General features: G+C 54.8%; 1 protein-coding gene across 1 annotated transcript; it reads left to right on the top strand.

The window, feature by feature from the left end:
• On the top strand, positions 1–26,713 carry LOC137158261 (sodium/nucleoside cotransporter 1-like). The gene is made up of 17 exons (XM_067556047.1): positions 1–69; positions 143–225; positions 5,673–5,764; positions 6,324–6,513; positions 12,338–12,479; positions 13,615–13,728; positions 14,645–14,722; positions 15,182–15,262; positions 15,824–15,904; positions 16,340–16,465; positions 18,295–18,425; positions 19,983–20,151; positions 21,414–21,611; positions 22,405–22,486; positions 24,644–24,742; positions 25,764–25,878; positions 26,063–26,713. Exons 1-17 carry the CDS (start codon positions 1–3, stop codon positions 26,187–26,189), a joined length of 1,977 nt encoding a protein of 658 aa, XP_067412148.1. The 3' UTR covers positions 26,190–26,713.

Genomic DNA, 26,713 nt, shown 5'->3' with positions numbered 1-26,713 from the left:
ATGGAGGATGTCAGAATTTCACTCGATGGCCTTGATAAGGGCTTGGAGAACACAGCTTTCGAGTCCATGGTAAATCTCCCTTCTCTTCGGCACTGGATTTTGGATCTGCTCTGAGAACGTTGACTAACTGAATGTTTTACAGGAAGAAGAGGGACTCCCTGAGAGAGCAGAGAATTTGCCTCATGAGAACAACAGGAAGGAGAGAACACGCCCCTCCTTCTGGAGGTATAGTAACCCCAGGAAGCATCACTGCTCCCCATTAACCAAAACACACACTTTACAAATGCAACTGTAAAACAGAGAATAGCACACGGCCACCTGGGGTATGTCCACACTGCAACTTAAGCCCAGGCTCAAACTCAAGCTCAAGCCCCTCTTCCATCTACCCACAAATCTCTCAGCTTCAGTACCATGGTCTTACGACCGCATGACAATAGAGGGTCTAAGCCTGAGTCAAGGTGGGACCCAGAGCTCGAGTCCTATCATTTTGCCATGTAGATGCAACATACCTTGGACTCGGGTCCTTGGAGTCCGCCAAAAGTATCCCACAATTCTATGGGCTGACATCCTGTCTCCCAAGAATCGCTAATTGACACCAACGAAATGGAAGCACCCTCCCTGTGTTCTAATAGAGCAGCTGAGCGTTTAAGCCTTTTCTTTTATTCTGACTGCCAAGCTGCAAACACACCGTAGGAAAGGAGTCAGTCTTTGCAATGGATACTGACCAGAAGTCCTTTACAAATTGCCCTGCATCATGGTCGCAGGAGACAGCCAGATTTTGGTTAATCTCTGGTGCTAAAACAACTGGTTTTAGTAAGAGGATCAGGAACGACCACACATATGAGCAAATAGCAAAGAAGCTGGTAATGTTGGAAATTTACCGGACCAGTGACCAGTGCAGGGAACAGATTAAGCGGCTCAAGAATGAGTACCAGAAAACCAGGTCTACAGGCGCACCTCTGGCAAGTTGCACCATGCCCTTCTTACGATGAGTGTGACCGGGTGCTGGTGACTGCGCCAAGCAGAGCCACCAGTGGTGCACAATGACCTGGTCAGCCGGGATGACACACTGGAGAAACAGCCCACTGCGAAGCTGGCAGCAGCAACGGAAGAAGGGAAAGCTGCCCCATAGTCTGGTAAGTTTCTGTCTCCATGTTTCTGTTTATGAATATAGGAGTGGGAGGGATTTCCACTCTATGAACCAACATCAAAGATATTATAAGGGTAGCAGTGTATATCTGCTAAGAGCACATTGCTCCTGCCCCACTCCACATGGAATTCCAGATGGAGACCAGGAAATGCAAAGAGTAAAACAATCATGTCAAAGACAATCTCTCCTGGGAAGGCACACGTTTTTGCTAGTACTTTCTGGTTTGTTAAAGTCAGAACCATATATGACCTTCCCCATCTGTACACTGCTCAGTACCAACCCCGCGGTGCAATGAGCCACCGGAAAAGACTGACCTGTATGGGAGGAGGAAATGGTTCAAACGTAGTCCATTTTCACATGTAGCCCATTTCTGTGAAATGCAGTCCATGCATTCTGTGGGCGATGAAATCATTAGTCCCAAATACAACTGGGCATTTGAATTCAGTCCAGAAATTTTCCAGGCGGAGCGGAGGGATGGTTGTGTGTTTGCATGGAGTCTTAACAGCCTGTATCGGAAACTGTGGGGAGGAACTAAGCCATGCGGATGCTAACACAGCACCCTGTCAATTAGCTCATGAATTCTGACCCAATCGGGGGGGCTGATAACTGCAAACTTTTTGTGTAGCTGGAGCTACATGCATTTAGTCACATTTTGGGGAAGGGTGTATTTTTCACGGCCATCTTGGTAGCTCACCAGCCCACTCCACTTTTAGATGTGCTGTTCACACACCATACATTTGAATACTTCAGAGGCATACACACCTGGTTTCCAACCAACATCTGGGTCACCAATCTCCCAAACTCCATTTTTTTACTTTTTTTTTTTTAAGTTGTAATTTTTAACTTACCATTCTCCCAGCACTTCTTTCACTGCAATTCACTCGGCCGTGTCTAGGAAGCATCTATGGTCTGAAGCAGCCTTCTGTCGGTATATTGAAGTTCAGATTCAAAAAGGACATTCTCGGTCCTTGAAATCCCAGAATGATTTTTTTTGTTCTCCTGCACTGAGCATTTTCAGACAGTAACCCTCGGTGTCATGTCCTGTTCCAGGCCCTTTGACCTCTGCAAGCTGCAGTAACTCTACAGCTTGCCCACACTGCAGAAGCCTGGGCCACCGTACCTTCATGGACTTTCTAAGAGGAAGCATGAAGAACTTATGGTCGAAGTTCTGGACAGGCCAACAAGGAGGTCAAGTACCAAAGGGAAAGGAACTTGTGGCTAGAAGAAAGACATGCCGAGAGGTGAGCAGAAAGGCTCGGACTGGCTGCACTGCTTGGGGACAGGGCAGACACTTGATTTGCAGTTCCTAAAGCAGGAACAACTTGGACAACCCCCTGGCTGGATGGCTCATGCAATCAGGTCCTATGAGAGGCTGGACAGAGCAAGTGTTTCCCATGCAGTCCTCAGTACTGAATGCCATCCCTATCCCGGCGCCAAGTGCCCAGCAAACATGGAAGGAAAGGACAATTGGGGGTGGGGAGACAGGCGGTATGCAATAGCATGGGGGGCGTGTCTTGTACATCATTCACCTGTTCGCATTTGTTGATGCACTTTGTTCTTGGTTACTTCAAAAGCTTTTAGTGTTGCTGGCGTTTTGTGGTGCTAATGGCAGCTGGCCTGCCAGGCAATGGTTTCATATTGTACTTTTCCAACACAGGTGTAAAAGGAAAGGTTTTTATTTGATAACGAAATGTAATGGCCATCCCTGCAACATGTCGTGTAATGGATATGTCAAATAATAAAGGTAACCCCTGATTAGGGACAGCTAATAGGTTTTATACAAAGCCCATGTCTCTGTACAGCTACATACATCAATCCACACAGCAGTTACTTCCATCAATCCGTACTGTTTCTCCTTCCTGGTCCATTTCGTAACCAGTCATGTCAGTCAAAAATGCTTAGCAATCAGCCGCCACATAGAAGCGATCCGTGCTCCCCGCCCTCCATGCCATGCATGTCCATAAGGTGAGAGCACAGAGCATGCCTAACGTCAATTGTCTGGGTGCATCAACTGTGGTAGCTGCACTTTCTGGCAGAGTGTACTGGTTCAGTGGCCACTCGCTGTCATAGACCCCTTTGGGGGGAAATGGCTCACCTCTGCCTTCGCAGAGATTGTGAAGAACACGGCAAACCAGACTAATGCAGACAGCATTGATGACACCGAAATCCAAACAGGTCTGTAAACATCACCAGGGGGATTTCAATCGGCCAAACACACGTTCAACCCCCATTCTCTACACCTGCTGAGCGTGTAATTGAACATTCTTTTGCCAGGGCCTCTGAGATAAGGGTAGGGTTTCATAGGCCAAAGCAAAAAGGGGGTGTGTGCATGGTCTCCCAGAAAAACAGAGGGACAGTAATGCCATTTATGACAATGTCGTGTGGTGGGAATAGTGTCCCAGCCTGTCCATGAATGTAGACTTCTGACTGGCAGAAAACCCTGGCATCAGAAACTTTTCCAGTGCAGCCAACATTGATGTTCTTAAATTGGCTTCCATGGTCCATGAGGGCCTGCAGAACTATGGAGTGGCGCCCTTTGCACGGATGGGACCCCCGTGCTCCCTGAGGAGGGCAAACTACAGGCACATGAGTCCCATCAGTGTTCCGGCACAATTTGGAGCCCCCAATCTCCCAAAGCCAGCAGTTACTTCAGGAATATCTTCCATGCCTGGCACCTTGGGCTAAGCCACACGCCCGATCGCCTCAGAAACCTCCACCACCACTTTACCCCCACCTTTCCAGCACCAAACGGGTTGGCAACGGTCCCGTAGCAGCCTGGGGCATCCAGCTTCCATACGGTTATAGCAACTCACTGCTGAACTGACGTGGCCACCCTCACGCGTGGGTCTGTACACTGAAGTGTCGGGACAAGGTGCTCACAAAGCTCCAGAAATGTCGCTTTCCTCACACGAAAGTTCTGGACCCACGGCTGGTCATCCCACGTCTGCGTGATGATGTGGTCCCACCAATATGTGCTCGTGGCCCTGTTCCAGAAGCACCGGTCTATGTAGGTGGCATCAGAAGCTATAGTAAGTATCATGAGCAGCATCGGTCAGTTTGAGTCTGCCACTTCTGTGTCCTCCTCTTCTTTTTCCTGCTGCTCTGTCACTCGCTCTGTCAGGTGCCTTTGGTGGGACAAAAAACACCTAGGAACTGCCCACCAGTGTCTCATGGAAGCTCCACCTGTGTCCTGAAGCAGGAGTGAAAGCCCACGCAAGAGAAGTTCTTGAAATGCTGTCTCCTCCACATTGCTGTCTCCGGTTGCAGGGAGCACACAGACCAAAAGGACAACTCAGCAGGATGTGTTGGTCGGCTGTTCAAACCTCCTGTACGTGCAGTGCGGACAGTCAAGTTTTCCCAGCCTGTACCATGAACAAAGGGCGACAGCCGCCCCATTTCAGGAGGATGCTAGGAAGTGGGGATACGGTTGGCTGGGCTTGAGGCTGAGTATTGCAGTGTGGATGCTGCAGCCCCAGGTTCCAGCATCCAGGGTTAAAAAGTTCTTAACCTAGGGTTGGCAATCAACGTTGATGTTCAAGTCCTGGGTTCTCAAACCCACGGTCCATTGACTCAAGTCCCACTAACCCTGGGCTTCCATTGCAGTGTAGACATACCCATGGTCTTCTGCACACTCTGCGTTGCAATGTAACATTGTTCCAGCTGTCACTGCAGGCACCTTACACTAAAGGCTTGTCTACACTTGAAACTCTACCGCAGCATAGCGGCAGTTCTCCTATTGGCGTAGTTACTCCACCTCCCCAAGAGGAGGTAACTAGGCTGATGGAAGGTTAGGTTGGCTTAACTACGTCACTCAGGGCTATGAATTTTTCACACCCCTGACCAAGGTAACTGGACCGACCTAACTTTTTAGTGTAGACCAGGCCTAATGACCCACAACCTCAGCTTTGTAGCCTGGCCCCAGCCTGCTGCCTCGTCAGTTATTGGAGTAACTGGGAATGGTGGAGAAACCCATGCTTTTATCCCCGTTGTGGCCCCTGCATGACAAGGGAACCCCACCACACGGCCAGCAACACTCACAGACCTCTAAATGTCATCTGCTGGAAATAGGCCGATGCAGAGAGCCACCCTGTATCACAGAAGCAGCTGATTTGACATGTTCCTTCCAAGGGGCAGCATGGCAAAGTGGCTGAGACTTTGTTCTGTGCCCTTGTACAGATTCTCAGTTATCTTATCAGTGACATGGTGGATGATAGCTGGCTTGGCTCCCAATAAGGGATGCTATTAACAGCAGTCAGCAGAAAAGCTCTGCTGAATTTGGAGTGGGGAGCCCTGTTCTCTGGACTACAGGGCATCAGTGGGGAATTGCCTTTACCAAAATCACTTGACGGCTGGAAGCGTTCATGGGACTGCCCACAGCAGGAGTCCAGTTGGGATAAATGGGTGTGAATAGGCTCCATCACAGCCTGTAATCCTGCTGGGTGGACGTGGCTCCTGAATCAGGGGAGATTTGCTTGGCACGCGCCCGGCACGCACATTGGTGTCTCTGTTTGAATCTCCCCAGACATGCAGCAAAGCCTGCATCGCAGGCCAGAAGGTTTTGTAAGGCTCACACCACGGTGCTCCGGAAGATCTTCCTGGGCCTCCTGTGTGCAGGTGAGACCGCCAGGCCCTCTCAGAACATGTGGTCGATCCTACCTGGAATCAGAGACACTACAACCATGAGCCCCCCCTCAGCCAAGTGGACTCACCCGCTCAGTATCTTCTCCAGGCCTTTGGCTAGTCTGGATTTCAGTGTCCCAAGCAAGGGTAGTCCCTTCCCATGGAGCTTGCACCTGAGCCAGTCCATCTCACATCTATCCAGCTGCATTGGGCCTGTGTCATTCTTGCCCCCTTGCTCCCAGTCACAGAGAGGGTTCAGGCATCTCCAGTCCTGGAACAGCTTTACCCTGTCTCCCCACGCCAGCTGGTGAACATACAGAGATCTCTTCTGCCTTCCTGTCGGTCCCTCCGGTCCCCAGTAATGGCTGGTTGCCACAAACCCGCGAGCGAGCCAGCCCACTCGACTGCTGTGGGATTGCTCTACAGGCGGTGGCAGTGCATGTGTGGTGGGGAATGAGGGAGGAATAGCTAGATGCGAGGGAGGGTCTGTGAAAGAGGAGTCAGACCTCCGGCCCCTGATGCCGCTCACTGCCTCTGTCTTTCTTCTCTCCAGCTTACATGAGCTATTTCATTGCGGCCTGTTGGCTGGACTTCCAGCGAGCCATCGCCTTGGTCGTTATCACTGGTCTGGTCATCTTCTTCATGGGCTGGAGCCTCTTTCAGAAACACTGTGGGGCAAAGCTGATGAAGCTTCTCAGCCCCTGTCGGAAAGGCTGCCTCAAGTCCTGGCCATGGCTGAAATGGTGAGTCTGGGAATAGACATGTTATCCACCAAAGGGAGCTTTCGGCTGGTGCAGTGTGTCTCCGTCATGTCAGTGCACACCACTGATGGGCTGAGGACAGCAGGGTTGATGTGCGCACACGGAGGTCCTCTCTGAGCGTGCGTAGGACTTCAGGGCCGGGGGCTATGCCGAAGCTGGCAGACACATGCTGGCCCAGACCCTGGCACAGACGGGGCCCTTGAGGCCTCTCCGGGGAGGGATCTGACAGCTGCTGTGGATCTGCTATGAGGGATTGTGATAACACGTGCCGGGCCTCTCAGTACTGAGCGGAAGGGCTGCAGTTCAGTTGCTCTTCAAACGATCCCCATCTCTTCCTCCATGGAGGCTGATCTTCACTCATGGGTGTTCACTCAAAGATCAAACATCCCATGTGTGCCTGCACGCGTAACCCCTGGCTATCCTGCCTTGCTGTGCAACCCAAGTCACCTCTGAACCTTCTTTTCGATAAGCAAAGTAGACGGAGTTTCTTTAGTCTCTCACTGTAAGGCAGATTTTCCAGACCTCAGATCAAACTTTTCGTTCTTTTTTTGAACTCCTTCCAATTTTTCAATATCCGTTTTGAAGTGTGGGCCCCAGAACTGGACACAGTATCCAGTAATGGGCTCCTCCGTGCTGTATACAGATGTCATACTGTGTCCCTGATTCTACGGGACGTTACCCTGTTTATCTATTTAAGAATCACGTTAACTCTCTTAGCCACATTATTGCACTGGGAGCGCGTGCTCAGTTGGTTTCCACCATGCCCCTAAATCCTTCTCAGGGTCCCTGTTTTCCAAGACTTTAAAGGTGCTATGCGTTCCTTGTTCTTAGATGTAGGACTTTGCATTTGGCTGTGTTAAAACACTTCTTGTGCAAATGAGATCACCTAACCAGGGGATCCAGCTCTGTAAGGCGCGGGGCTGTCCCTCTCCGTTCATCTCGGAGGGAGGCCATGCCCCCTCACTTCGTGCTCCTGTGTGTACAGGTGCTTGGGGAGGGAATTAGCAGGGGCCTGGCCCTTCCTGCAGGCAACAAGCCATTAAGTAATCTACGCCCCAGGCCCTCAAGTCGGGACCAGCAAGGAAACAGTCTAGGGCCAGGGCCCACAGCCCACAGGCAGAGGAGGCAGCAAGGAAACAGTCTAGGGCCCTGGGCACCTGCAAGCAGACGGGTGAACATCAACAGAGTCTAGGGGCTCTCAAGCAAAGGAGGGAAGCTCACAAGCAAATGGATTGTGCACCACCGAGGCTTCACAGGCCGAGGTGAGGCTGCCACCCCATGGGTGCGGGGCCCTCCCAACTCCACTGCCTCCCAGCCCAGGGCCCTATCAGTGGCAGAGGGTTCTGCCACTGGGTCAGCGGGGCTCCAGCCGCAACTCGCTGACACGGCTGCAGGCCACAACACAACTGGACAGTTGTCTGGTTCCCCTTGCTACCCCCCCGGAGTACCTGGCCTCAGGGTCGCTGTCAGTCTCCCGGGGTATATGGCCGGAGGTAGCCCCCACAGACTCTCAGCATCGTGGGCAGCCGGCAGCTCCTCAGCAGTTGGGCTGGGGCCCCAGCGCTGGTGGGGAGACACGTTCTTCTCCTCCGGCAGCTCGCTCCAAACTGAGCTAGGGGGCCTAAGCTCCAACTCTGGGGGTGCCCGGGGGGCCTAGCACCCACAGAAAAAAAATAGTGGGTTCTCAGCACCCATTGGGACAGTCAGGGTGATTAAGTGTGAGCAGAGTCCTCCGATCAGCCATTTCACCCAGGGACTGTGGCTGCAGTTTGTCTTGCCCTACCTGCCTGGCCGCCCATCAGCTGTTTGATTTAATCAGGTTAAATCAATCAGCTGTGAATTGTTGTTTCCCGGGCGGGGCCTCCTTGCTCCAGCAGGGCAGGGCTGAGTCATTCTGATCCCAGGCCCCTGGGGGCTGGAGCCTCTGCCGCAGCCTCAGGGCAGCACCCAGCCAGGGAAGGGGGCAGAGGCCCAACTCTCAAGTCACTGTCATGTGTCACAGCAGCATCTCATGGAAGCTCCACCTGTGTCCTGAAGCAGGAGTGAAAGCCCACGCAGGAGAAGTTCTTGAAATGCGGTCTCCTCCACATTGCTGGCTCCGGTTGCAGGGAGCACGCAGACCAAAAGGACAACTACAGCCGCCCCATTTCAGGAGAGGGCTAGGCAGTGCGTGATACGATTGGCTGGGCTTGGGGCTGAGTACTGCAGTGCGGATGCTGCAGCCCCAGATTCCAGCATCCGGGGTTAAAAAGTTCTTAGCCTAGGGTTGGCAATCAGTGTTGTTCTATGTCGAAAAGTGCACTACCTGTTTCGAAGTCACTGATAACTCAGAAGAAAATGATCTAGAATGCATATGGATCAATGTCCTAATAGATGAAGCCCAAGATGGGGTATTAGTTGGTATCTGCTGCAGACCACCAAATCACATGAGGGAGCAGGATGGCCGGCTCCTTACGCACCTATCTACGACGTGTAGGGGAAAAAAGCTGTGTGATCACGGGGGACTTCAGTTTGAGTGAAATATGCTGGAGGTCTCATGCTGACGGTACTAAAACACCCTTCAAATTTCTGTATAGATGTCAGTGTCCTAATTCAAAAAGTGTTGCAGCGAACATAGGGGAACTCTTTATTAGACCTTGTCTTGACAGATGAAGATGAACTAATCACAGAACTGAAAATTAATGGTACTTTGGGCAGGTGATCATTACTTGATCACATTTATAATGTGCAAACAGAATAAAGTCCAAACCAGTAATATATATACCTGGTGCTTTAAAAGGGCTGATTTCACAATGCTGAAAACAATTAGGAGCCAAATCAGTTGGGAGAAATTTAAATTTAACCAGAAAAATGTGAATGCTAATTGGGAATTCTTTAAGAACACTTTACAAGATGCCCAAAAACCCCACAATCGAAGATGAAGGCCATGCTGGTTAAAAAACTGACGTCGTTTAGAGGGGAAATGAAGGCAGCTACAAAAATTATATATATATAAATGGAAGAAAGGGGAAGTTGATAATAATAAATATAAATCAGAAGATAGGAAATGCAGAAATTTGACAAGGGAATCAAGGTGAAATCTATGGTCAGCAGAGTTAAGGATAATAAGGAGTTTTTAAAGTATATCAGGAACAAAAATAATCCTGACAATGATATTGGTCTATTACCAGATGGAAACGTAGAATTATCAATAATAATGCAGAAAAGGCAGAAGTGTTCAATAAATATTTCTGTTCTGTACTGGGGGAAAAGAAGAGGTAGAGCTAACATATAATGAGGATAGTCTTTCCATTCCACTAGTATTTAAGGAGGATGTTAAACAGCACTACTAAAGTTAGACATTTTTAAATCAACAGATCCAGATAACTTGTACCAAGAGTTTGAAAAGAGCTGGCTGAGGCACTTTCTGGACTACTAATGTTGATTTTCAATAAGTCTTGGAATATCAGGGAAGTTCTAGAGGAATGGAAGAAAGCTAATGTTAGCGCTAATATTTAAAAAGGGTAAACAGGATGATTCCTGTAATTATAGGCTTGTCAGCCTGACATTGATTATGGGCAAGATAATGGAGTAGCTGATTTGAGACTTGATTAATAAAGAATTGAAGGAGGGTAATGTAATTAATGCCAATCTATACTGGTTTATGGAAAATAGATCCTGTCAAACTAAGTTGATATCTTTTTTTTGATGAGATTACAAGTTTGGCTGATAAAGGTAATAGTGTTGATATAATGTTCTTAGACTTTTCTAAGGCATTTGACTTGGTACCATATGACATTTTGATTAAAAACTTGAAAGATAAAATTAACATGGAACTCATTAAATGGATTAAAAGCCGGACTGTTAGGTCTCAAAATGTAATTGTAAACAGGGAATGACCTGAAGGTAAACATAAAATCATCACCGATAAGGTTGGCAGATGATACAAAATTTGGGGGAGTGGTAAATAACAAAAAGGACAGGTCATTGATACAAGAGAGATCTGGATTGCTTGGTAAACTGGGCACAAGCAAGGCATGTGTGTTTTAATACAGCTAAATGTATATACATACATCTAGGAACAAAGAATGCAGGCCATACATACAGGATGGGAGGGGAGACTCTATCCTGGGAAGCAGGGACTCTGGAAAAGATTTGAGCGTCATTGTGGATAATCAGCTAAACGTGAGCTCCCAGTGCTATGCTGTGGCCAAAAGGGCTAATGTGACCCTTGGATGTATAAACAGGAGAATCTTGAGTAGGAGGAGAGAGGTTATTTTACCTCTGTCTTTGGCGCCAGTGTGATTGCTGCTGGCATATTGGTTCTGGTGTCTGCAATTCAAGAAGGATGTTGATAAATTGGAGAGGGTTCAGAGAAGAGCCAGGAGAATGACTAGAGGACTGGAAAACCTGCCTCGTAGTGATAGACTCAAGGAGCTCGATCTGTTTAGCTGAACAAAGAGAAGATTCAGATGCGACTTGCTCACAGTCTATAAGTACCTCCACGGAGAACAAATATTTACCAGTGCGCTCTTCAGTCAGCAGACAAAGGTCTAACACAATCCAATGGCTGGAAGCTGAAGCTAGACAAATGCGGACTGGAAATAAGGTGTACATTTTTAGCAGTGAGAGTAATTAACCATTGAAACAACTTGCAAAGGCTGGTGGTGGATCCTACATCACTAACATGTTTGAACTCAAGATGATGTTTTTCTAAAAGATCTGCTCTAGGAATTATTTTAGGGAAATTCTCTGGCCTGTGTTGTACATGATCGTAATGGTCCCTTCTGGCCGGGGCATCTGTGAATCTATTAATTGAATCTATGAATTAATTATGCTGTCCTCCTTTATTTCTTTACTGAGTTCATTCCATATCAACCCTCTCATGATTTTGCCTAAGATCACAGTCAGTGCTGGAGTCCTAAAAACACAAGTGCTGGAACACAAGTCAGGGGGAGACCCCAGGAGGGAGCAGAAGGAGCTGGATGGTACTGGGAGAGCTGGGAAGGGAGAGGGGGAGATAAGGGTAGTGTGAGGTGCTGGGGATAGCACAAGGGAACAGGGTGACTCCCTGCAGCCCCCCTACCTTTGCATGGCTCCTGCCCCTGATATTGTCCGGCACAGTGAATTGCCTGGTCCTGGCTGCAGCATCCTGGCTCCCTCTGTGCTGATCCACCACTGAGCAGCCTCCACCTGGGGCCTTGGCACCAGCACCTGCCAGCTCAGAGGATGCTCCGCAGCCATGGAGGGAAAGGAGCCCCCTGGAGTGGGACCAGCAGAAGTACCACAACGCTGTTCTGAATCCAAGGGAAGTGCCAGGCTGGCGTTCTGGCATGATTCACCTGAGCAAGACCTTACGTGGCTGAGGCCAAGTCGTCATCTGCCAGGCTGGGAAGGAGTCCCCTTACCAGCCACGAAGGGTAGAAAGCGTCTCTCCTGGATCTGGAATGAGAGCTCAATGAGGGCAACATCCAGGTGCCTCTAACACTGCTGTCTGCCCTGACCAACTGGGGGTCTTTGTCTCCAACCACAGGAGGTGGCAGGCTCCTGTCGGGCTGTTCCCCAGCCATCCTGTATGACCTTCCTCCTCCTCGGGGTTAACGTCGGCCAGCCGCTGTCTCAGGGCCAGCTTGGTGACAGGATGCTGTCGTGGGTGGTGAAGGACAAGCAGAGTGCCAGTGGCATATTGCTGGCACCGAGCCCCGGTCATCTCACCGCGTCCCCTTGTGGCAGCCTGTAGATATTGGCTACCACTGGAGGGGAAACTGATTCTTATGCTCCTGGGCGTTCCTGCAGCCACGTCACCTGTCTGGTTCTTCCCTTGCAGGCTGTTCTGGTTGGCTGTTCTAGTTGGTCTGATCACCTGGTTGGTTCTGGACACCTCCAAAAGGCCGGAGCAGCTAATTTCATTTGCTGGCCTCTGCGCCTTTGTTCTGTTCCTCTTCGCCTGCTCCAAGCACCATGGTGCGGTAAGTCCGCGTGTTTCCTTTGGGTTCCACGCTTCAATGCGGGAAGGACTGGTGTGGGCCAATGCTGCAGATGCTGCTTCTCCATGAGAGGGTCTCATTGGCCAGCTCAGCCCTGCCTTGTCCTAGGGACTGAAGGCAGAGGTCGTCTCTGGGAGCATGCACCCTCTTGTGCTGTTTGCATTTGTTATCTCCGGGTGGAAGAAGCCTCTGGGGCACCAGAGGAAATGGGGGAAGGCAATGCAGCCAGCGGGGCTCACTGGCACAGATCAGAGAGGCAGCAGCAAGGCCAGAGAACTGAGCACTGGCTCCCACTCCTTAGCCCACATTCTGGCTCTCTGGCGGACAGTCAGTTCCCCCATTGACCTCCACCTGCAATGGAGACAGAAATACTGACCTAGGGCCAGAGTTACAAGGGGGTTTGGGCACCCCTAGATGCAGACAGGCACCTGGTGGGGTTTACAAAGCATCTAAGTGAGTTAAGTGCCCAACTCCCATTGACTTTCAACCTCACCTGCTTTGCTAATCTTGAAAATCCCACTGGGCATCTCGCTGCAACATGAGGTGATTATATACCTTTGTGATGCTGCCCCCACCTCCTCCTCGTGGGCAGTGAGGATTCAGTAGGGTCAGGTTCTGCTCTGGGGCACAGCGGTGCAATGCCATGCAAAGCCATGCAAAGCGCCTCTGAGAGTGAGGCTTGCATGTGTGCAAAGGGCGATGTGTCCTTACCTAGGAGCATTGTTCCCCTGGCACCCATTCCGATTCCCACCAGCTCGTTATCTGACTTCCTTGCCCCTTCCCCTGCTCTCCCTCTGTCTACCCACTGTTTTCTGCCTACTCCACTTCCTTATCCCACTTTTTCAGAACTGCACTAGAGCCCATTGGCTGTTCAGGAAGCCCTGCCTCTTCCTGGGTGGGGCCTGGACTGAACAGAGATGGGACCAGAACACCTGGTCCTACCTGCTATCTATCTCGGAGTTTCTATGGCACCCGTCACCATGGCAGCCAAGTGCTTGCTGGCTCCTCCCATGAGGGGGGCTTGGAGCCAGATGTTCCTAAGAGAGGCTAGAGGCTGGAGTGGGAAAGCGATCAGACTCACGAATACACAGGGGTGCTGATTTGGTCTTGGTCCCAGGTGTCCTGGAGAGCTGTCTTCTGGGGCCTTGGCATGGAGTTTGTTCTTGGGATCTTTATCATCAGAACGGATCCTGGCTTTGAAGCGTTCCAGTGGCTCGGCAATCAGATCCAGGTACCGCGCTCCCTGCTGGCGTCGGCGGCTGCCAGGCGTCGGTGGAGGTTTGAAAAGGAGGGGGGTGGGGGCATGGAGGTGAGGTGGGATGGGCGTGTTTGGAGTCGGTGGGGGAGGGCCAGAGGGGAGGCCGGGGTGGAGGGGGGGCCAGAGTGGGGCTCGGTTCTAACCGTTATGGCTCAGGAGATGGAAGCCGTTGTTGGCCAGTAGCCTGCAAGCCAGGCCTGTTGGATGGAGCGGGCCAGGCCGTCACGGGGACCTGGCGTGACAAGCTGTGCACTCTTTCTTTCATTGCAGCAGGAAGCTGGGCAAGGTATGCGCCTGGCTCTGGCCAGGAGCTGTGCAGGGAAGCAGAGGGAGGCTGGACAGTTCTAGCGCTAGGACTAATAAAGTTCCTTGTTCGGTGTTAGCAGAAAACGGCTCCCTCTCTCACACTCCCTCTGTCTTGGGACCCCACAGGCCCTGGCCCTGTCTCTCACGTTGTTGGTTCCCATGCTAAGTGGGGATCCCCAGCTTCCTTGGCCCTCATTGTCCTGGCATGCAGGGGGCAGCCTCCCACCCCGTTCCCTTTATCTGGGCCAGGATCCTTGCCATGGAGACCCCAACCAGGGCAGCTTACCGGTGGCTGCTGGAGCCCTTGCCTCCAGATCGTTTCTCAGGCCACTGACGCCTCCCTGGCACTCCTGGCTCTCACCCAGTTTCCCCTCCTCCATGCTGCCCAGGGCAAAGGCTGATGGCTCCCCCGTGCCGTGCAGTCCCAGCGCAGACCCTGGGGCAGGATGGATCGTTGCTGGGATCCCCAGGCAGGGCTAGAGCACGGTGTGAAGGAGGGGCCTGCAGGGTTTGGCGGCTCAGGCAGCCCCGTGGCGCGCTCTCCAGGGCACTGCCCCCCAACCTGTACCCTCTCCCTGCACAGATCTTCCTGAGTTACACCACCGCTGGCTCCAGCTTCGTCTTCGGAGATGCGCTGATCAAGGAGGCCTTTGCCTTTCAGGTCAGCACATGGGTTGCAGGGTGGACAGCGGGTGTCAGGCACTAGCTTTCCTCTGCCGGGCCCGCGAGGGAAGGCCATCGGCACTAGAGGTGGCTGCTGTGTAGAACGTACCTGCCCAGGGAGGTGGGGTATGAGGAGTGGGGCGACCCCTGACTCTTGTTCTGCCGTCCTGTGCCTGCAGCAAGAGCTGCGACGACGAGATCGCCCTTCTCCCTGCCAGTCCGCGCTACCTCCTGGGCCAGCCCTAGCACAGCTGGAGCCCCAGGTCTCATGTGCCTTCCCGTGGACTGTTCCGTGCTCTGCCATTCTGCGCCACGCCCTGCCCAGCTGCAGGCACTTGGCTGAACTGGGCGGGGGGAGAGGATGGGGGACCCACCCGAATCATATGCCCTGCCAGGGCCTCCCAGCATCCCTGCTCTGTCCCTGTGCTGACCCTGTGCTCTGCTGTCCTGCCTGCAGGCTTTACCGATAGTCATCTTCTTCAGCTGTGTGATGTCCATTCTCTACTACCTTGGCTTCATGCAGTGGATTATCCTGAAGGTAGGACCAAGCCCTGGCTCTCGGGGGGCTGCAGCTCCGATACCAGGGGGGATTGATGGTCGAAGCTGCCCCTCTTGCCTGTTGCTCAGGGTCGTACAGGCTTGTGGGCCCCAGGCTCCACGTTGATGCCCTGCCCGCCCTTGAAATAATCTAGACTTTGCTTTGGCGAGTGGAGCCCCTGCCGGGGCTTGCGTCTGAGAGGGTACCTGGGTCAGCCAGCTGGTGGGGAGCCCTGGCTCGCAATACGGCACCCACACAAGTCCCAGGAGCTTCTGGCACTGAGCCCCGGACAGCAGTGATCCTTAGGTAAGGCGAGCGGGTGGCTGGAAGCTTTGTATGCCACATGATGACTCGGCACCGGAGAGGCTGCCCAGAGCTCTCAGAAGCTCACGTAGGGCCGGGCAAAGCCCTGGTGCCGAAGCGCTCATCCCCGGATCTCTGCCTCAGCCACGTCTTGGGTCTGGGCCCACAGCAGAGCAGGGTCTGGTCACTATGGGGGCGAAGCCTTCGTGAAATGTCACAGCTTTGCCTTGAGGCAGAGCCCCGCCTGCTTCTCTGCAGATCTCCTGGCTACTGCAAATCACCATGGGTACCACGGCCACCGAGACCCTCAGCGTGGCAGGGAACATCTTCGTAGGACAGGTAAGTGCTGTTGGGAGGCAACCTAGCGTCCCTAGCACCAGGGCAGCACCAGGACATGACCACCGATCCCCTCAGACCACCTGCAAGGGGCAGAGTGCCCCTGGCCCTCTGCACAGAGCCATGCACGGCAGCAGGGAGCATGCCATGCTGCTTCTCCTGTGCCCTTGCAGAGATGTCAGGAGCCCTCCCCATGACCTCTGGGTCCCTCCCAGCCCCGTGGGCATGCATGTCTCAGCTTTTCCCCTCTCAGAGGGCAGGCTCCTGGCTGGCCGTGCTGTAGTGTGTGGTCACCGCTCCAGAGGATGTGCTCAAACGTCCCCCAGATCCCATGAGCTCCCGAGGTAACGTTGTGGGGTGAGCCCCCTCTGCCCAGCACAGAGCTGGCCAGGGCTCTGTGTCTGGGCTGGCGCCTCGTCGTCTTTTCCTGTTCCACAGACAGAGGCCCCGCTGCTAGTCCTGCCCTACCTGGCGGACATGACGCTCTCAGAAGTCCATGCCGTGATGACCGGGGGCTTCTCCACCATCGCTGGCAGCGTGATGGGAGCCTACATGTCCTTTGGGGTGAGCGCAGCAGTCGGCACCCACCCCCTACCCCCGCCTCAGTGCAGGCAGCCATGCCCGGGGAGGTTTGCCAAATTGCCACCTGTCCAGGTTTTACCTGGACAGGCTGTTTTTTGGCTTCTGTTTCTGGGTGCAGTTTAAGACTGCCAGCTGCCTGGCTTTTGGGAGCCTGGCAACCCTAAATGGCACCCAAACCAAAAGTCTGGTTACCGTGGGGTGGGGGAGGCACCAGGTCATTAACCCATGCCAGCCCCTGCTCAGCCAGGGCTGCCTCCTAACTGCAGGTGGGCTCCTTGAGACCATCCAGTGAGTGACAGGGGTGGGGCCTGGGGAAAGAGCAGGGCAGGGGCGGGGCCTGGAGGAAGAGGCGGGGCAGGGGCGGGGCCTGAGGAAAGGGTGGGGCAGGGGCAGGGGCAGAGCCTCAGGGAAGAGGAGGGGCAGGGGTGGGGCCTTGGGGGTCTGGTTACCAGCAAGTAGAAAGGTGGCAATCCTATATCCAGGCCTGGGCGCCTCGCAGCATGTGTGCCATGGGGCTGCGCTGGGTGTCTTAGCACATAGGGGACTGGCACAAGAATTGCCCTGGGGAGACAAAAGGAATGAGGGGGGCAGGTAGGAGACACAACTGCCCTCAAGCAGACGTAAAGTTCCCCAGGAATGACCAATTCTGGACTGGCGAATGCACCTGCCCGGCACCCTTCCGCAGCCCTGCCAGGGCCCAGCAAGCCCATCCCACGGGAACCCTGGCAAGGCTGGTCCCCAAGGCCTTTGGATTCCATGGGTTACCTTGGCGCCCCTCAACCCTGATGGGACGGAGGCTGCTCTGAGCGAGGCCAAGGTGGCCTAGTGTCTGAGGCCAGAAGGGATCACCCGATCACGTAGGCCACCCACTATCGCAGGCCACCTGTGCGCTAAACCCAGCAACCGGAACCAGACCCAAGTCTTACAGCCATCCAGGGTGTGTCTATACTGCAGTTAGACCCCGGCGGCAGGCTCACACCAGCTGGCTCGGCCTGGCGGGCCTGTTTTGTGGTGGAGCTGTTTGGATTCAGGCTGAGGCCTGGGCTCTGGGGCCCTGAAGGTGGCAGAGCGCGAACGTCTACACCGCAATTACACAGCCCCTTAGCCCAAGCCCTGCGCGCCCAAGTCTGCTGGCACAGGCCAGCCCCGGGTGTCTAATTCCAGCGAACACCAACCCCAAGGGACTAACCTGTTGTGCGCCACAGCCCGCGTCTGTGCCGACAGCTGCACTACAAGCCATGGCTTGGTCTTACCTTTGCGGGCCAGACCATTTCCTCTCTGTGCTGAGAACTGCATCCATCAGGGCTAGGAGGCCGTCGCCTGGGTTTCTGCAGTGTAAATGCGCCCACGGAGATCAGACCTCGGGTGGAGGGGTTCTGTAGTGAGGATGGGCGTGCAGCTCAGATCCAGGGCATTCCACTTGAGCCTGGCTCGAACCCAGAGGCCATGGTAGCTTGGTCCCTGTTCTTGTTCTGGGGCAGCTGAGCTGAGGCAGGGAACCCGGGGAGAGGGGGGGTTACACATGCAGCCAGGTCTTACGAATGGGCTGAGCAATTGGGCACGGAGCATCTGGAGGAGTCACCTGCCGACAACTCCCTTCTTAGCCGTGGTGAGCACCGGGGACGACATGGTTCCCCTTTCATTGCTCACCTGCCACTGCCACCGGGGTCCCGTGGGGAGGGGGGGCGTAGCATGCTCTGCAACCACTTAGCTGGGGGCACAGGGGGGCCCGGGCATGCTGTCGGCGGGCTCTCCTGGGCTCCCTTTGCCAGGACTTACCGCTGGGAACCTCCCTGCCGCCTGTGCTGCAGATAGACCCCTCCTCGCTCATCGCTGCCTCGGTGATGGCCGCGCCCTGTGCCCTCGCCATGGCCAAGCTGGTCTACCCAGAAGTGGAGGAGTCCAAATTCAAGAATAAGGAAGGTGTGAAGCTCACCAGAGGGTGAGTGGTGCGGTGCCGGCTTGGTCAGCGGGGGCCGGGGTATCGTGTGGGCTGCCAACCTGATCCCAGGGGCATTGGGGCGTGGAGAGTGGGTGGAGGTAGGGCTGGGGGAGCTTCAAGGTCACCAGGGCAGATTGATGTAGTGGGCAGGAGTCGGACCCCACCGTACACGGGCAGCACAGGCTGCAGGGCAGACGAGGGGTTAGCCGGTGTTTTGAGAGGGAGCATTTGGGGGACACATCCTGCAGGGCTGGAGGCGGCGCTGGGCACAGCATGGCAGGGGCCTGTCTGCAGAGCGGGGAGAGCCAGGCCAGCCGCTCAAGACCAGTTGTACCGGGGAGGGCAGGTCCTGGGCATAGTGGAGCAGGGCAAGGTAGGACATGGCTGGGTTCAGGGTGTGGCAGGCAGCGCATGGAAGGGCAGGGAAACTAAAGGCGGGGTAGGGCAGGGCCAGGCTGGGCGGGGAGTGCAGAGCAGGGCAGGTGGGCAGCTTTGCACAGGGGCTGGCGCAGTGTGGGGCTCTGACGCTTCTTAGGGCACCCAGGGCTGAATCACCTTGTTGCCACTTGTCTCTAGAGCAAGAGAATCATGCCTGTGCCAGCTGGGTGTTAGCGCCCAACCTCCACCCACTTGTCAGCCTGTGTCGCTCCTCGGGGCTACACCAGCCCTGCCTTCGCCCTGCAAGTCAACTGTAGACGCACCCCAGCCTCCCAGTTCTTTCAAAGAGTCCCCCTATGGTGTCCAGCCCCTGATCACTGGATACCCACAGGAATCCCAGACCTCTGCTCCCCAGTTAGCCCCCTAGTCCTGTTCCACACACAGCACTTGAGGGCAATTATAGTAAAACAGAAGGAAATTAATGGGAGAGAGAATAGAGATTCCAATAAAACCAGTGCGAGTGATGGAAACAAATGGTTACAAACAACAAAATCGTAACTGTGCCCTGGGGCCTATGCCTGTGAAGGGTTCCCTTTCCTAGAGTCTGACCCCAGGCTCAGTGTTACAGGAAGCACCTCGCTCGCCAAGGTACTGCCTCAGTGAATGGATGCAGAGTATTTCCCCACCCGCCAATATACTGACTCAGTCCTTTGTCTCTGTTCCCAGATAGGCCCAGCCCTCGCTGCCCTGTCCTTCCTTGTCACTGCCATGTGGTTGCGAGGTTTAGTTTGTCTTTGATGGTTTTGACTTGTCTGAGCCTGTTGACTTGTCTGGGTTGTTGCAGCATTGCCCAGCTGAGCCATACTCCCGCCATGGGCCATGACAAGACATGGGATTCCCCTGGTGACACACTTTCGCTGCATGACCGTAATTTTCAATGTAGTCACATTAGCCCTGAACTATTCCCTGTACACTCATGTCACACTGATTCTGAGCATAGATAAGTGACCTCGCATGCTGTCCTTTGTGGAGTGATACCCTGCCAACGGCGTGTTATTACGTGTAGAGAGTTTGTCGGGTCTGACACAAGTTGCTTGGAAAGAACATTGACCCCTCTGCCAGTTGGCACTAAGGGACCACAGGGGCCCCTCGCCCTTACCACTCTCCTTGTACCGCCAGGGGAGAGCAGAATATCCTGGAAGCTGCCAGCAATGGCGCTGCCGCCTCCGTGGGGCTGGTCGCTAACATTGCAGCCAACCTGATCGCCTTCCTGGCCGTGTTGCAGTTCATCAACGCTGCCCTGTCCTGGTTCGGGGAGCTGGTGAACATTCAGGAGCTCTCGTTCCAGGTAACGGCAGGCTGAGCACCCCAGAGGGGCCCGCCCCGTTCCGTGCTCCCCATTCTGCCATCTCCCTCACCCATGGCAGTGCTCCCCCTGCACCACAGCCACAATGCCCCCTCTCCCACGGCCTTCCCCTCCCCTGAAAGCACCCTGGCCTGCACTCTGCCTGCGAGAAGCGGCTGCTCCTCCCTTCCCCCTTCCTCCTGCCTTGGTCCCAGCCAAGGCCTCTCACACATCTTCCTGCTTTCACCTGCCTCCTCACCCCTTCCCTGGATCCCCCCTGGCTTTGCCCTCCCAGGTCAGGCCTGTGCTGTGGGCTCCAGCCACAGAAACCCCCTCCTCAGCCCTGGTCACCTGGATCAACACAAAGCTCCCTTGCCCCCAGCGCTGCTCATCGGCCGTGTTGCCTGCCTTCCCTTCCAGGATCCCCACCACGGCCCTGCCCACATGGCTCTCACCACCTCCGCCTGGCCAGTTCGCAGGGCCTCTGCTCTGCCTGCCTCCCCTGCACCTCCTCCCTCAGCCTGCCTCGGATCCCCTCCACCCCATACTATGGACTTGCATTTCCACGGCTCCTGTCCTGCTGCCACCCCCTCGCCCCCCAAGATCCACATCTGGGCCTGTCTCCCAAACCCCTCCTGCTGCCCCTATCCTGAGCTCCTGGCTGAAAGCGTCTGCTGGGGAGGGGACTTCGCATTGTGTCCTGTGTCTCCCTTCTCCCCCTAGTCCGTCTGCCCAAGCGCAGCTCAGAGGCTCTTTGTCCCCTGAAAACCTGCATACCCCCCCGACAGTGACTGCCCACTCCCCACAGACAGGTGCCCCCACCCAGCCCCTTTCAAAGCAGGCCTCAGAGCAGCTCCAGGCCCAGCGGGACAGGTGCCAGGTTTCTGACAGCTGTGTTCTCCCAGTGGGCACGCCGGGACAGATGGCCCCAGGCTGGCAGTGGGGGGTCTCTGGCCAAGAGAGGTGCAAAGCAATGGTGGGGTCAGGAGCCTGACCCTTCCCTAGTCCTGCCATGTGAGCACGGAGAGGCTAAGTTACCCTTAAGCTGTCAGTTGCCCTGGATAGCGTCACCCCTGTTTACACCTGGGAGCAGCTGCCCGGTGCAAACTAAAACACTGGGCCTTTCTCCTGCTCCAGGAGCCCGGTGCAGGCTGGCGCTGGGCAGGAGCAAGGTCTGCATTGCTGCCCGCTGGAGTCTGTGGGGGGCGGGTTGTGGGTCAAGCACGTCGGTATTAAGCATCCCGTGGGGGAATCATCTGTTCCAGATCATCTGCTCCTATGTCCTGATGCCTGTGGCCTTCCTCATGGGGGCAGACTGGGCAGACGCGCCCCTGGTGGCTGAGCTGCTGGGCATCAAAATCTTCCTGAACGAGTTTGTGGCGTATGAGCAGCTGTCCACGTACAAGAAGAACCGGCTGTCGGGGCTGTCGGAGTGGAGCGGGGGTCGCAAGCAGTGGATTTCGGTGAGCACCACGAGCCGCCGTGCTGGGGAATGGGCGGAACCGCTGGCTCGGCCGCACCAGCGGTGAAGGACAACAAGCTGACCTGGGGGAATTCGGGGCAGATAGGGGGGCCCGTAGGGAGGGGCGGATGGGGGGAGGGGAGGGTTCGGAGCACGGCTCCGAAACAACCTGCCTCGTGTCTCCGACTTTGCCCAGACAGGGGAGCCAAGAGCCAGGGCTGGCCTGGCCCTGCAGGGCTCTGCCATCGGGCTTGAGGCATAAAGAGCGTCATGGCTGCCCAGTGAGGCTGCAGGTTCCCTGGGAGTGCCAGCTGCCAGTAAGCAGGGAAGGATGTCTCCGATTGCTCCTAAAAGTGATCCCCGCCCTAGACTCGGCAGGTCCAGGGGCTGCACAGACTGCACTGGCTGACCAGCCCTAGCCTTGGCAGAAAGGCCAGGACCTGGATGGCCAGGGAGAGCAAGTCCCTGGTGTGGGTGGGTGCTGCCATGTGCTTTGGTGTGTGGGGAGAGTGCCCCCAGTCCAGCCCCTCCCTCCGGCAGCTCTGCTGCGTGGCACCGTTCCTCCATGCTCAGAGGAGACGGAAGGGCTGTTCGCACCAGATGGGGGCTCGGGGTCAGCTCTGGGGCCTTGGCTTCTTGGCGCGATTGCCCTGCAAGGGGCTCTTGGCTGGCTTTCACAAGCCGAAGCCAGCAGGGTCAGTGTGTGGGGGCTGAGGGGGGTCCGTCGTCACTGGGGGTGGCTCCCATGGGGACACGCCTCTGCGGTGCCTCTCACCTGCTCTTGTGCTGTTTAGGTGCGAGCTGAAGTCATCACGACCTTTGCTCTCTGTGGATTCGCCAATCTCAGCTCCATTGGGATCACGCTGGGGGGACTGAGTGAGTTTGCAGCATGATGGGGACTGAGAGCAGGCGTGGAGCCTGCAGGGGTTTTGCTGGGGAAAGATCCCCTGACCAAGATCAGGGCCCCATTGTGCCATGTGCTTCATCACTCCCTACCAAGAATCAGGGCCCTCGTGCCGAGTGCTGCACAAACCCTGACCAAGATCGGGGCCCCCTGTCGTGCCGGGCATTGCACAGCCCCGGACCGAGATCAGGGCGGCCTTGTCATTCTGGGTGCAACACCGACATAGTGAGTTCTTCCCACAAAGGGCTCACAATCTGCATAGACAAGACAGACTGGGTGGGAAGAGAAACAGATGGAGAGAGGGGCAGCGACTGGCCTAAGGTCACCCAGCCACAGAGCTGGAATTTACCAAAGTCTCCTGACGCCCAGTGCAGAGCCCTGCACCCGGCCCCGTTCCTCCCCTTTGTGACTATACTGGACAGGCCATTCTTTGCCTTTCTGTCTTGCTGGGGGATCTCTGCACCCCGGCCCAGTGGGGTGAAAAAGGTAAGGGTTAGATTGTTGAGCACCAGTAATTTTATCCTAAAATTACTAGAAACATCTAATCTAGAGTAACAAGAAATGGGACCAGCCCTTTCTCACTGCCAGCTCAGGGCTGTGACACCTGCCATTTCGTCCCGGGTTCTTTTACGTACCTCAGGTGATGCCCCGGTTAAAACAAAGCATAAACATCCCAGCTACTAACCAGGGTTATTCTATTATTAAAGAAAGGCAAAGAAATCATTAAACAGCACAAAGCAGAACACAAATGATAAACTAGTTACTTCTGTACCACTCCCCCCGATATGCCTCCGGTGGAGAGGTTTCAACAGAGATCACACCTTTGAGGGAGAATCACATCCAGGGCATTTTCCTCTGAGTAAGCTAAGACCAAGGTTTTCCTTCCCCAAAATACTGAGAGTCTGGTCTGAGTGTAGTATTAAAAAGCTAAAATTATTTATAAATGGGCCAAAAGAATTTGTTGAAGGGCTGGTGGGTTCTGTCTGGTTTATCTTTGATAACATAAAGATAACATAATTGGGCAAAGTCAACAATCTTAACTAAAGCCTCGGAAATCAAAGGAAATATTTTAAACCAGCTACTTAGAAAAAGCCATTTAAGGAGCTGTTTTAAAACAGGCCAATTAGCAAACATTAATAATCTTAAATGCAGGTAAATCCCACTATTTCTCTGTCTACTGATATTTAGGCCTATTCTGACCAGACATCCCTACACATGACATCCCTTTTTGGTCTTAACACCCCCTTGAAGTCAGGACCTAAGTAGCTGCAAGATCTGTTGTTTGAGCATAAACTTTATTTTGGCCAACTGATGTTTGAGACGAGAGTGTAGCTAGTCTGCTCTGCGACAAGGTTTGCCTTTCGGTGTTTTCCTGGTTGCAACAATTACAGTTTGCATTCAAAGACAACAGTGCGATATAGCACAGAACGCATGAGTCACCACTCAACACCTAGCCACATCCTGCCGCTCACAGGACAAAAGTGAATCACATAGACTATCCAGCTGCAGTCCGAAGGCCGTAAACACGATGCTATCTCCCTTGACACTTGGCTTGTCTCTGAGGGGCAGAAAGCAGAAGCCTCCTGGAATTCCTTTGATCAGTTTGAACAGCTCACAACATAAGTAACTAAAAACATAAGCATGTACTGGGATCCTTTAATTATACCCATTTTTGGATCAATCTTGACATTTCTCCCCCATGGAAGGCAGAGGCTGGAGGGGACCCCTCTGTACCACAGTCATATTGTCCAACTCACATGTCCAGATTTCTCTCTTGCAGGAACTACTTTCGACGGCGCAAAGAAACATTTTTGCAGGGACTTTCTGCTTCCAACATGTTTTAGTGGATTATAGCGGCAGCGGCAGCCTTTAGAACTAGCCCCACCAGCTGGGCCTCCTGGGTTACAGGGGAGATGGGCGGGCACGCCTGGCAGCAGGCCAAGAGCCCATCCTGGACTAGGGCTGGGAAGGGGCTACCAGCCCCTTGGTGGCTGCCTGCTCCCTGCTCAACACCATCCTGGCCACACTAGGCAGATGAGCCTTTGGCTTCTCCAAGCCTCACCTGCTCGCTCAGGCCCTGCGCTCAGAGAGGCTGCCATTCTCCCCACTCTGTCCTCTGCTTCCTGCAGCGTCCATGGTTCCTCAGCGGAAGAGTGAGTTTGCCAGCATCGTGCTGCGAGCTCTGCTCACCGGGGCCTGCGTCTCCATGCTCAACGCTTGTGTCGCAGGTACGGCCCCGCCGAGCTTTCACTGTCCCCGGGCACCTGCTGGGTCAGGCCCCAGAAGGGCAGTGGGGACCAGGGACGTCTGGAGCGCTGAGAGAGCAGGGGAAAGGCCGTTCAGCAGATGGGGTCTTTGGGAAAGCGAACTGAGAAATTGCCTTTATGGGGGGAGGTGCGGGAGGAGCAGATAAACTGCTTGAGATCCCAGCTCGCTCCCGACATGCAGCCTCCCTGGGTCTTTCTTGCCTAGGCCGAGATCCAACAAACTTATTTTCACTTGTGACCTAAGCCAGGATTTGGCCCCCCCATCAACAGAGCAGAAAAACCTCCGCGCTGAGCCCCTGCCCTTGGCCTCTGACCTCAGACCAAACCTTGTCTGTGCTGGGCAGAGTGACGGGGGGGTGGGGTGTCAGCACGCAGCATAGCTGCCCCTGTGCCGGCCAGCGTCCCGGCTTGCCCACCAACAGCCCTGTGCTGGCTGCAGGCCGGCTGAGTGGTGCAGCTGGCCGGGTGTGGCTCTGCACAGGCACACTCTCCCTCTGTCCTCTCCGCCCTTTCCAGATCCACAGCTGCGCTCAGAGTCAGGCCCTGCTCTGGGCTGCTTTCGCTTGGCCCTGCCCCTGAGGATCCAGAGAAGGGTGCTGCCTGGCTGGAGGATTAAACCCTTCCGGTAGAGGCTTTGAGGTCTCCCTGCAGCACGCATTCTGCCCAGGCCCCCAGGGGCGTGGGGCAAGAGGGGGAATGAAGCCACTTTCTGTCCCCCTGCCTCTGGCCGGCCTCCTCCCCTCCCAGTGGGATATATGACCCTACGCACAGCTGGGACTGAATCAAAGCCCAGGCAGGGGGCCTGGCAGCTGCAGGATGGCAGGTGGGTCCTGCAAGCTTGGAGAAGCTCCCTTTTGAAGGTGTTATGCTGCTTCCCACTTTAGGCCACTGGGTCGCTGGGGTGAGCACAGCTCTCCCTAACAGATGCTGGCCATTTCCAAGTCCAGCAACGCGCTGCATAGCACCTTCTCCCTGCACCCAGGCATCCTGTACGTGCCCCGAGGGGAAGTGGCTAACTGCTCTGCATTCCTAAGCACCACAGCCTTTAACACCACCACCTACGACATCTACATGTGCTGCAGGCAGCTGTTTGCTCAGTGAGTTGGTCTGTCTCTTGTCCTTAACCAAGCGCAAAGGGCCTGACCACACGGGGTGGGTGGGGCTGTGGGAGTAGGGAAGGGGGGTGCTGCCGGTGGTGTCAGGCCGGGGCATTCCCAAGGGTTAGTTTCACAGCAAGGCATCTGCCTGGTGCAGCTCACCCTGCCTTTGTTCTTCCTCCAGCACCGTGCGCAGCGACAACGGGACCCTCTCCTTCACCGGCGCCTGGGCGGGACTCGAGGTCGGCCTGGCCTCTGTGACACAGTGCTGCGGGCTCTACAACGACACAGTCTGCGCTGGGCAGCCCTAGATGAGAGGGGTGGCCGCCTGAACCAAAGCCCGGTTACAGACTTGGCCCTGGCCAGGCGCTGCTGTTCCATGGCTAACCCCCTCCAGGAGCACAAGGGGCACAGCCCCATTGGCCTTTCCTCTTCCACTCCCTGGGGCCTGATTTTCCAAAGAGCTCATCCCCCTGCCAGCTCCACATGAGAACAGCGGGGAGGGAATGAAGGCAGGGGGCACTGAGCCCTTCTGGAAACCCCAGCCTTTATTCTGCCCTTTTGCTTGGCTCCGCTGTCAGCTCTTTCCCACCATGCGTCCCACTCACACCCTGCTCTGGCTGGCGCTCTCCTCTCCCTGCCAACAGGAAGATTGACAAGGTTTCTACCCACTCTGCCAAGGCCGGTACTTCTGGCTCTCATCCCCAGCTGAGCCCCTCATCATCTTCTCCTTGTAGAGCCTCACAATACCCGGTGAGGACGGGCTGCTGCTGTCCCCATTTCACAGGTGGGGAACTGAGGCACAGCAAGAAAAAGGCCCAGTTTTTCAAAGGTG

Source organism: Emydura macquarii, unplaced genomic scaffold (genome assembly GCF_026122565.2).
Source record: "Emydura macquarii macquarii isolate MOO-44397 ecotype Brisbane River unplaced genomic scaffold, CSIRO-AGI_Emac_v2 contig_1644, whole genome shotgun sequence".
NCBI lineage: Eukaryota > Metazoa > Chordata > Testudines > Chelidae > Emydura > Emydura macquarii.
The sequence above is the reverse complement of the archived record's forward strand: the minus strand, read 5'-3'. Positions and strand labels throughout refer to the sequence as shown.

What these genes read in the sequence shown, in the direction of transcription:
- LOC137158261 (XM_067556047.1), top strand. Translation starts at nt 1, where the DNA reads ATGGAGGATGTCAGAATTTCACTCGATGGCCTTGATAAGGGCTTGGAG. An exon ending in GAGCCTACATGTCCTTTGGG is followed by an intron (nt 16,466 to 18,294) that starts GTGAGCGCAGCA and finishes CCTGTGCTGCAG; the next exon opens with ATAGACCCCTCCTCGCTCAT. An exon ending in GCTCAACGCTTGTGTCGCAG is followed by an intron (nt 24,743 to 25,763) that starts GTACGGCCCCGC and finishes CCCTGCACCCAG; the next exon opens with GCATCCTGTACGTGCCCCGA.